The 11,226-nt window shown below is 43.6% G+C and overlaps 1 protein-coding gene across 1 annotated transcript; it reads left to right on the plus strand.

The window, feature by feature from the left end:
• The first annotated feature begins 5,293 nt into the window (after nucleotides 1-5,293).
• On the plus strand, nucleotides 5,294-10,766 carry LOC129842890 (olfactory receptor 1-like). Its single transcript, XM_055911585.1, has 6 exons — nucleotides 5,294-5,516; nucleotides 6,847-7,024; nucleotides 7,598-7,700; nucleotides 8,890-9,093; nucleotides 9,647-9,795; nucleotides 10,622-10,766. Exons 1-6 carry the CDS (start codon nucleotides 5,294-5,296, stop codon nucleotides 10,764-10,766), a joined length of 1,002 nt encoding a protein of 333 aa, XP_055767560.1.
• Nucleotides 10,767-11,226: the final 460 nt, after the last annotated feature.

Raw genomic sequence — 11,226 nt, forward strand, 5'->3', positions numbered from 1 at the left:
GCCATCCTACAATCTAAGCTAGATGCCCTCAATCTCACACAAATTATCAATGAACCTACCAGGTACAATCCCAAATCTGTAAACACGGGCACCCTCATAGATATCATCCTGACCAACCTACCCTCTAAATACACCTCTGCTGTCTTCAAACAGGATCTCAGTGATCACTGCCTCATTGCCTACGTCCGTAATGGGTCTGCGGTCAAACGACCACCCCTCATCACTGTCAAACGCTCCCTAAAACATTTCAGCGAGCAGGCCTTTCTAATCGACCTGGCCCGTGTATCCTGGAAGGATATTGACACCATTCCGTCAGTAGAAGATGCCTGGTTATTCTTTAAAAGTGCTTTCCTCGCCATCTTAAATAAGCATGCCCCGTTTAAAAAATGTAGAACCAGGAACAGATATAGCACTTGGTTCACTCCAGCCTTCACTGCCCTTGACCAGCACAAAAACATCATGTGGCGTACAGGCAGTTAGGAAAGCAAAGGCTAGCTTTTTCAAACAAAATTTGAATCCTGTAGCACAAACTCCAAAAAGTTCTGGAACACTGTAAAGTCGATGGAAAATAAGAGCACCTCCTCCCAGCTGCCAACTGCATTGAGGCTAGGAAACACTGTCACCACCGATAAATCCACGATAACTGAGAATTTCAATAAGCATTTATCAACGGCTGGCCATGCTTTCCACCTGGCTACCCCTACCCAGGTCAACAGCTCTGCACCCCCCACAGCAATTTGCCCAAGCCTTCACCATTTCTCCAGATAGCTGATGTTCTGAAAGAGCTGCAAAATCTGGACCCCTACAAATCAGCTGGGCTAGACAATCTGGACCCTCTCTTTCTAAAATCATCTGCCGCAATTGTTGCAACCCCTATTACTAGCATGTTCAACCTTTCTTTCGTATTGTCTGAGACCCCCAAAGATTGGAAAGCTGCCGCGGTCATCCCCTCTTCAAAGGGGGAGACATTCTAGACCCAAACTGTTACAAACCTATATCTATCCTACCCTGCCTTTCTAAGGTCTTCGAAAGCCAAGTTAATAAACAGATCACCGACCATTTCGAATCACACCATACCTTCTCCGCTATGCAATCTGGTTCCGAGCTGGTCATGGGTGCATCTCAGCCACGCTCAAGGTCCTAAACGATATCATAACTGCCATCAATAAAAGACAATACTGTGCAGCCGTATTAATCGACCTGGCCAAGGCTTTCGACTCTGTCAGTCACCACATTCTTATCGGCAGACTCAACAGCCTTGGTCTATCAAATGACTGCCTCGCCTGGTTCACCAACTACTTATCTGATAGAGTTCAGTGTGTCAAATCGGAGAGCCTGTTGTCCAGACCTCTGGCAGTCTCTATGGGGGTACCACAGGGTTCAATTCTCGGGCAGACTCTTTTCTCTGTATACATCAATGATGTCGCTCTTGATGCTGGTGATTCTCTGATCCACCTCTACGCAGATGACACCATTCTGTATACTTCTGGCTCTTCTTTGGACACTGTGTTAACTAACCTCCAGACGATCTTCAATGCCATACAACACTCCTTCCGTGGCCTCCAACTGCTCTTAAATGCAAGTAAAACAATGCATGCTCTTCAACCGATCGCTGCCCGCACCCTCCCGCCCGACTAGCATCACTACTCTGGACGGTTCTGACCTAGAATATATGAACAACTACAGACACCGAGGTGGCTTACCTCGGTGTCTGGTTAGACTGTAAACTCTCCTTCCAGACTCACATTAAGTAGCGCTACAAGCCAGCTCTAGGAAGAATGATGGAGGCCACTGTGTTCTTGGGGTCCTTCAATGCTGTCTCTGAGACCTTATATAGACAAGTGTGTGTCTTTACAAATCATGTTTACCACAGCTGGACTCCAATCAAGTTGTAGAAATCTCAAGGATGATCAATGGAAACAGGATGCACCTGAGCTCAATTTCAAGTCTCATAGCAAAGGGTCTGAATACTTATGTAAATAAGGTACTACTGTTTTTTATTTTTAATACATTTGCAAAAATGTCAAAAACCTGTTTTCACTTTGTCATTATCAATCAATCAATCAATTTTATTTTATATAGCCCTTCGTACATCAGATAATATCTCGAAGTGCTGTACAGAAACCCAGCCTAAAACCCCAAACAGCTAGAATGCAGGTGTAGAAGCACGGTGGCTTATGGTGGCTTATGGGTTATTGTGTGTAGATTGCTGAGGATTTGGTTGAGATGTTGATCAATGAGATTTAAACCTTTATTCACGCAACAAAAAAAGGCAGAATTGAATTTAAAAAGCTCAACAATGTTCAAATGGGAATACAATGTCAGATATTTTGTATTTATACAACTTAGGGCTCTATTCATTATGTAAAAGCTTTCCCAACACCGTAGTCTCTCGTGAACATGCTCTCTTTGATTACTTCAGAAGACAATAATAGTTAGGGAAAGGGGGATACCTGGTCATTTGCACAACTGAATGGGGGGGGGGGTTGACTTAACCGACATCCACGTCATCAGCACCCGGTTGTTACTGTTGGGGGTTAACTGCCTTGCTCAAGGGCAGACTGGCAGATTTTTCTACCTTGCCGCGCGTTTGGGCATTCAAACCAGCAAGCTTTTAGTTACTGGCCCAATGCTGTTAACCTCTAGGCGACCTACCGCCCTGTTACAGTTACCTCAGAATGTGGCCATGGATGCATTGCTCATTTTAAGGTTGAATAAATACTGTTACATTAGTTTGTAAAAATAGCCTAGACTTCAAATTATTTATTGTATAAAAAAAGTAATATTGAATAGTGTTTTGATTGAACATATCAACATTTGAACTATATCTAACGCTTGGATAGTTTCATCTGAGCCACTAACTTAATCATATTCTTTGCTTTTATTTTTGGTTTAGTTGGAGACTTGAATCCAATATATCATTTGTTAACTTGTTGACACATTAATAGGCTATTTACTGTATTGCAAAAGTGATATTGAGTTGTGTTTGGTTGTCAACACAACCAAATATCAACAATTGAAGGAAATGCATATTTTGTGCCACTGATTTAGTCTGGTTTTAATTCCTGTATGTCGACAAATTAATCATTTATATGTTGGATTCACATGTCCATCTCAACTAAGAATCAAAGTTAAAGAATAGGACAAAATAAAATCTAACTTAATCAAATCAAATTAATAATTTAAGTTCAAATCTCTCCTAACTGATCACTATAGAGCTCATGAGTTATTGGAAAACAATAACAACATGTGATCTGTTTCTTAAATCATAAGTGGATCTGGGCTTTGCCGTTCAGGTGGCCATGGAAAAGATGTCACTGATCAATAAAACAAGCTTCAAAAGGATGATGCAAGACCTGATGGAGGTGCTCTTCACCAGGGAGGAGATGGCGGTGTCCTCCGTGTCGGGCAGGAAATCAAAACATCGTTCAAGATTCTGTGGCAAAGCCAGCTTTGTCAAGCAAAAGAGTGCTCGCTCTTTTTGGTATGATTATAATTAGCTATGTCTTAAAATCAATACATCATTTTTTATTCCAGTTTTGATGTAGACCTCTCTCATAACATTGCTTTCATAGATTATGAATTTAAGAGTGTCAATAAATAATTCAAATGATATGTCATGATTAATGTTTCTTTTATTTTACTTTCTGCTAATGTTCAGAGATGTTTTGAGGGGGTGGACAAGGCCTCATTAAGGGATGCCATGGCCTACAAGCTAAAGGACGTCGTCACCTAAAAGAAGCCAAAAGCAGAATAAAATGTATTTAAATAATTTATTCATATAAGGATGTTTTGTGGTTAAAATTCTTTTTTTATGCTAGATTATCTTTTCTAATCCAATGTCAATGTTAAATAAATCCCATGAAATACCCACAGAAATGTAATGAATAACCCATATCAATGGTTTTCTTGTTAACAGCTGAACAGTTAACAGCTGGCACTATGCATTGGGCCAGGTAGCGTTTTTCTGGCATCTGACCAAACCCAGATTCGTCCGTCGGACTGTCAGTTGGTGAAGCGTGATTCATAACTCCAGAAAACGTGTTTCCACTGCTCCAGAGTCCAATGGTGGCGAGCTTGACACCACTCCAGCTGTTGATGCTCCTAGATGTTTCCACTTCACAATAACAGCACTTACAGTTCACCAGGGCAGCTCGAGGAGGGCAGACAGTTGACGAACTGACTTGTTGGAAAGGTGGCATCCTATGACGGTGCAATGTTGAAAGTCACTGAGCTCTTCAATAAGGCCATTCTACTGACAATGTTTGTCTGTGGAGATTGCATGGCTGTGTGCTCGATTTTTTACTCCTGTCAGCAACGGGTGTGGCTGAAAAAGCCCAATTCACTAACTTGAAGGGGTGTCCACTTACTTTTCTACAAAAAAAGATAGAGAACTTGAGAGGTGGCCAGGGATGAAAACATTCTGTGATTGACATCATGATTGAGGTGAGAATGATGACATCACCAAGGTGGAGGTCTCTGATTGGCTTCTGGCTGTCTTGTCAGAGGGCATGTTGGGTATAAAGTTGGGAGGTAGAGAACGGCTAACGCCACACACCTCTGGGGCCACTGGTTGGGAAGGAGGTAAGGATGGAGAGAGGGAGAGAGGGAGGGAGAGAGAGAGAGAGAGAGAGGGAGAGAGAGAGATCATCAAGGGTCTTCAACATCTCTCTCTTTTATGTAACTCTCTATAACTATCTCTCTATTACTCTCTCCATCTTAGGAGTCAAGGATGGAGAGAGAGAGATCATCCAGGGTCTTCAACATCTCTATGCATAAGGATTTGCTGGGAAAATAACAAAACATAGACATAGAATGAATAGATTATATGTCCATGGAATTAAACATGGCTTGTTTGTCTTGTCTGTCTCTGTTCTCTTTTATGTAATTCTCTCTCTAACTATCTCTCTATTACTCTATCCATCTTAGGAGGTAATGATGGAGGATGTAAGGTCTCCAGGATCTCTCTTTTTTATTTAAATGTTCCTATCTCTCTCTTACTCCCTCCATTTTAGGTGATTGTAAGGATGGAGAGATGGATCTCTCTCTTTATATATATGTCACTTTATATGTCACTCAGTCTCTCTCTCTAACCTGGGAGGTAAGGATGAAGAGGGATCCTCCAGGGTCTTCAGCATCTCTCTCTCTCTCTCTCTCTCTCTCTCTCTCTCTCTCTCTCTCTCTCACTCGTTATCTCTCTCTCTCACTCGTTATCTCTCTCTCTAACTTGGGTGGTAAGGATTGTAAAAGGCTTTATCTCTCCTCCTCCATCCCCCCACCTTCCCAGGACAGTATGTTTGAGATGAATGAGAACTACACGCGTGTGTCAGAGTTTGTGATCGTGGGCTTCCCGGGGCTCCATCCATCCTTCTACCAGCTGGTGGCCTGGTTCTTCTTCTTCATCTATGTGACCACGGTGGTGGGGAACATCCTGCTGGTGGTGCTGTTTGCCCTGGAGCGCAGCCTGCAGAAACCCATGTACATCATCATGGTCAGCCTGGCACTGTCAGATATAGGTAAGATACTCAGCCTGGCACTGTCAGATATAGGTAAAATACTCAGCCTGGCACTGTCAGATATAGGTAAGATACTCAGCCTGGCACTGTCAGATATAGGTAAGATACTCAGCCTGGCACTGTCAGATATAGGTAAAATACTCAGCCTGGCTCTGTCAGATATAGGTAAGATACTCAGCCTGGCACTGTCAGATATAGGTAAGATACTCAGCCTGGCTCTGTCAGATATAGGTAAAATACTCAGCCTGGCTCTGTCAGATATAGGTAAGATACTCAGCCTGGCACTGTCAGATATAGGTAAGATACTCAGCCTGGCTCTGTCAGATATAGGTAAGATACTCAACCTGGCACTGTCAGATATAGGTAAGATACTCAGCCTGGCTCTGTCAGATATAGGTAAGATACTCAGCATGGCTCTGTCCGATATTGGTAAGATACTCAGCATGGCTCTGTCCGATATAGGTAAGATACTCAGCATGGCACTGTCAGATATAGGTAAGGGGTCGTGGTAGAATATTCAAATGTGTACACTATCTCTTTCTTTCTCTCCTTCCCCAATGTGACTGCCGATGGAGTTTAAATGTGTCTTGCTGGTGCTCAGGCATTAATGAGAGAGGAGAGGTCATGAGAGAAAGAGTGTCCTGTTAAAATGTGTCTCATATGTGTCCCTCCTTTAATCATGTGGAGAGTCCCTCTCTGACATCAGACAGTCATGTACAGATCTGTAATCAATCAGTGATTACTTACAAAAAAAGGATGAGCATTTAAACAGGGCTGCTGTGTTCCGTTTCCCTCTCAGAGACAGAAGCTAGAACAAGGGGCCCAGAATGTTTCCACAATGGCCCTGCTCTAGGTGATAGCCTGGTGCTGGTGGGACAACAGGAGCATTTCATTCCATGCCTGTCTTTCTCAATAGTCTAACATGGTCTCCACTCTTCTCCTTTCTCCACCCATCTCCCATCTTCCTCTCTCATCCCCGCTCTCCTCTCCCTTCCCTTCCCTTCCCTCCCTTATCCCCTCTCTCCTCCTCTCTCAACTCTTCTCCTCTCTCTGCTGCTCTTTTCTCTGCTCTCCTCTGTCCTCTCCTCCCCTCTCCTCTGCTCTTCTTTGTTCCGCTCTCCTCTCCCCCCCTCTCCTCTCTCTGCTCCTCTTTGTTCCGCTCTCCTCTCCCCCCTCTCCTCTCTCCTCTCTCTGCTCCTCTTTGGTCCGCTCTCCTCTCCCTTCCCCCCCTCCCCTCCCTCATCCCCTCTCTCCTCCTCTCTCTTCTCTCTGCTCTTCTTTTCTCCTCTCTCCTCTCCTCTCCGTTCCCTTCCCCTCCCCTCCTTTCCAGGTTTTGCCACAGTGGCCCTTCCCAAAGTGATAGCTCGGTGGTGGTGGGACGACGGGAGGATCTCCTTCCATACCTGTCTGTTCCAGGAACAAATGATCCACTACTTTGGAACGCTCAACTCTCTCATCATGTTGACCATGGCTATGGACCGATACCTGGCTATCTGTCACCCTCTCAGGTAACATAGATCTACCTAAACCCTAACCTTTACCCTAACTCTCTCATCATGTTGACCATGGCTATGGATGGATACCTGGCTATCTGCTACCCTCTCAGGTAACATAGATCTACCTAAACCTAACCCCAACCTTTACCCTAACTCTCTCATCATGTTGACCATGGCTATGGATGGATACCTGGCTATCTGCTACCCTCTCAGGTAACATAGATCTACCTAACCCTAACCTTTACCCTAACTCTCTCATCATGTTGACCATGGCTATGGATGGATACCTGTCTATCTGCTACCCTCTCAGGTAACATAGATCTACCTAACCCCAACCTTTACCCTAACTCTCTCATCATGTTGACCATGGCTATGGACCGATACCTGGCTATCTGCTTCCCTCTCAGGTAACAACGACAGCAGCACATATTATGATTTTATTGATGCAAAATAAATAAAGTGTGTTAGGGGGGAAACTATTTCATAATTTTTTGGGGTCCTCTCCCACTCTCCCAATCCCTCTCTCTCTATCTCCCTCTACCCCCCCCCCCCCCCCACTCTCTCTCTTTCCATCACCCTCTCTAGATACCCTATGTTGATGACCAACCAGATAATGAGTGGTCTAACAGTCTTCTCCTGGATGGCAGCCACAGTCTCACCTGCCATCGGCACCCTAGACTTCACCAGGGTACTGGATTGATAAAATAATGTATAATGATAGTAGTGTTACCACAGCCATTAGAGGGCCTAACAGGCCGAGAATGTTTGCAGCAAAGAGTTCACCAAGGAAACACATCACAAACAATGTTCCAGGGCACTACTGTTAAATAAAAAAAGTCTAGGTAAATCAAATTGGCATATCTTTTTCACAATTGACCCAGCATCGTCCGGGTTTGGCCGTGGTAGGCCGTCATTGGAAATAAAAATGTGTTCTTAACTGGCTTGCCTAGTTAAATGAAGGTTAAATATACATATTCTTTAAGTACCCCCTCCACAAAAAAATGTTATAATAATAATAATAAATAAACAAACGAACGTAGGCATTTTTTTTGCCGAAGTACAAACGTTTTGTATTTTATTATTTTCTCTATACCCAATCACAGGAGTACGCACTCACACACACTCCAACAGACACATAACATGCACACATACATAGGACACACACACACGTACACACACTCACTCACAATCAAATCAAGTCCACGGCTGCTACTATGTTTATGATATATCCTGATGCCACCTTACCTCTATACATATCTAACCTCTCCAGGATCCCTGCACATTACAAACATGGTATTGGATTGCATATACAGCTTATTATATTCTTCTCTTCATATTTCTTGTGTTTATTTCTCCTGTGTTTTTGTTCTACCTTGTTAGTTTTAGTGCTACATTGATATTGATGACTGCATTGTTGGGTTTTTGTACTGTAGTTCGCAAGAAAGGCCTTTCACTGTACTTGTGTGCACGTGACATTTAAACTTGAAACTTTGACAATAAAACATGTGCTGCAGCCAGAAGAGAATGGGCCTATGGTCCTTTGACCATTGTCCTCCTTTTAGGGAGTTTTTCCTTGCCATTCAGATTCAGTTTTCTCTTTGTAGTCTAGGTTACTGTTTAAAGGACATTGCTGATGTAAAAAGGACCCTTTATAAATAAATGGTATTGATTGAGAATTACACAGCATCTCCTCTAAACGTGTCCTTGCTTCACCTCCCAGAAAGTAGCGTTCGGTGGGCCCAACCTGCTCCTTCATATTAACTGTGACGCTCTTAGGGGTCTAGGCCGGGTTATGTACTGCTAATGTAAAAAGGGCTTTCTGAATACATTTGACAAATTGACAATTACTTTTTTGTTGTGTGCGTTTTATCTCCCAGAAAGTAGCATTCTGTGGTCCCAACCAAATTCTCCATGCCTACTGTGACGCTCTGTCCCTGACTAAACTGTCCTGCTCCGACATGGCGGCGATCCAGGGCAGCTCCATTGGCGCAGCCTATTTTGTGCTCCTCGTCCCCTTCTGCATCATCATCTTCTCCTATGTCAACATCATCGTCACCGTGATGCGCATGGCTAACACACAGGTCAGAATTCAGGGGATGGGGGTGCAGGAGGGCTGGGTGGTAGGAGGGGTAGCGAGTGCAGGGGGTCTGGGTGGGAGGAGGGGTAGCGAGTGCAGGGGGTCTGGGTGGGAGGAGGGGTAGCGAGTGCAGGGGTCTGGGTGGGAGGAGGGGTAGCGAGTGCAGGGGGTCTGGGTGGGAGAAGTGGCAGAGTGTGTGTGTGTTTCCTGTCCTGTCCGTGTCCCTAATTTTATCTACTCTCTCCTAACCACATTTACATTACATTTAAGTCATTTAGCTGACGCTCTTATCCAGAGCGACTTACAAATTGGAAAGTTCATACATATTCATCCTGGTCCCCCCGTGGGAATTGAACCCTGGTCCCCCCGTGGGAAATGAACCCACAACCCTGGCGTTGCAAGCGCCATGCTCTACCAACTAACCCTAACCCACTGAGAACGTTTCTCCATCTCTCCCCTCTCTAACCCTGGGCAGGCTGAAGACCTTCTCAACCTGGGCTGTATCATTCTAAACTAAACCTCTCCTCTAACCCACTACTCTCCCCTCTCTAACCCAGGGCAGGCTGAAGACCTTCTCTACCTGTGCTACTCAGGGCTGTATCATCCTTATTTACTACGTCCCCCGCTTCACAGTGTACGCTGCACCCTACATCCCCAACCTGACCATGACCCCTGACCTCCGCATCGGCCTCACCATTTTCTACAGGTAGGTAACAGATTAGAGATGTGGACCAGGATCCCAAAGGTTGCTAGTTCAAGTCCCGGGCCGGCGATGAAAAAGTGTGGAATGAACCAATACTTGTTGTGCCCTTGAGCAAGTCACTGACCTTTTAAGGATCGGACCCTTTTTTTTAAATTTTGCCTAAAATGACATACCCAAATCTAACTGCCTGTAGCTCAGGACCTGAAGAATGGATTTGCATATTCTTGATACCATTTGAAAGGAAACACTGAAGTTTGTGGAAATGTGAAATTAATGTAGGAGAATATAACACATTAGATCTGGTAAAATATGTGTTTTTTTGTTCCATTGTCAGAGAAAGGCCATAATGTACTATTCCAGGTTAGGCGCAATTTAGATTTTGGCCGCTAGATGGCAGCAGTGTATGTGCAAAGTTTTAGACTGATTCAATGAACCACTGCATTTCTGTTCAAAATGTTGCATCAAGCCTGCACAAATGTGACTAATTGGTTTATTAATACATTTTCAAATTCATAACTGTGCACTCTCCTCAAACAATAGCATGGTATTATTTTGCTGTAATAGCTACTGTAAATTGGACAGTGCAGTTAGATTAACACGAATTTAAGCCAACATCAGATATGTCTATGTCCTGGGAAATGTTCTTGTTACTTACAACCTCATGCTATTCACATTAGCCTACGTTAGCTCAACCGTCCCGTGGGGGGGGGGGGGGGGGGGGGGGGGGCACTGATCCTGTAGAGATTTTAAAGGGAAAATATTATTGTGTTTCTGTGACAACCAACAAAGTAAAGTAGTCTTCTTCTAAAGTACCTATTCTATTCTACAGCCTTTTCCCGCCGTTGGCCAACCCGTTCATCTATAGCTTCAGGACCAAGGAAATCAGAGCCATCCTGGGGCGCTGGAGACAAGGCTGGAGGAACAGCCAGACAGAACCGAGTAAACTCAAAACTGTGTCTGTTATCACTAAATGAAGGGTTAGGTTATAACATGTTAATTCAGGGTTATAACATGTTAATTCGAGGTTATAACATGTTAATTCGGGGTTATAACATGTTAATTCGGGGTTATAACATGTTAATTCAGGGTTATAACATGTTATTTCAGGGTTATAACATGTTAATTCAAGGCTATAACATGTTCATTCAGGGTTATAACATGTTCATTCAGGGCTATAGCAGTTTAATTCAGGGCTATAACATGTTAATTCGGGGTTATAACATGTTAATTCAGGGTTATAACATGTTAATTCAGGGTTATAACATGTTAATTCAAGGCTATAACATGTTCATTCAGGGTTATAACATGTTCATTCAGGGCTATAGCAGTTTAATTCAGGGTTATAACATGTTAATTCGGGGTTATAACATGTTAATTCGGGGTTATAACATGTTAATTCAGGGTTATAACATGTTATTTCAGGGTTATAACATG

This window comes from Salvelinus fontinalis, unplaced genomic scaffold, assembly GCF_029448725.1.
Source record: "Salvelinus fontinalis isolate EN_2023a unplaced genomic scaffold, ASM2944872v1 scaffold_0073, whole genome shotgun sequence".
NCBI classification, from domain to species: domain Eukaryota; kingdom Metazoa; phylum Chordata; class Actinopteri; order Salmoniformes; family Salmonidae; genus Salvelinus; species Salvelinus fontinalis.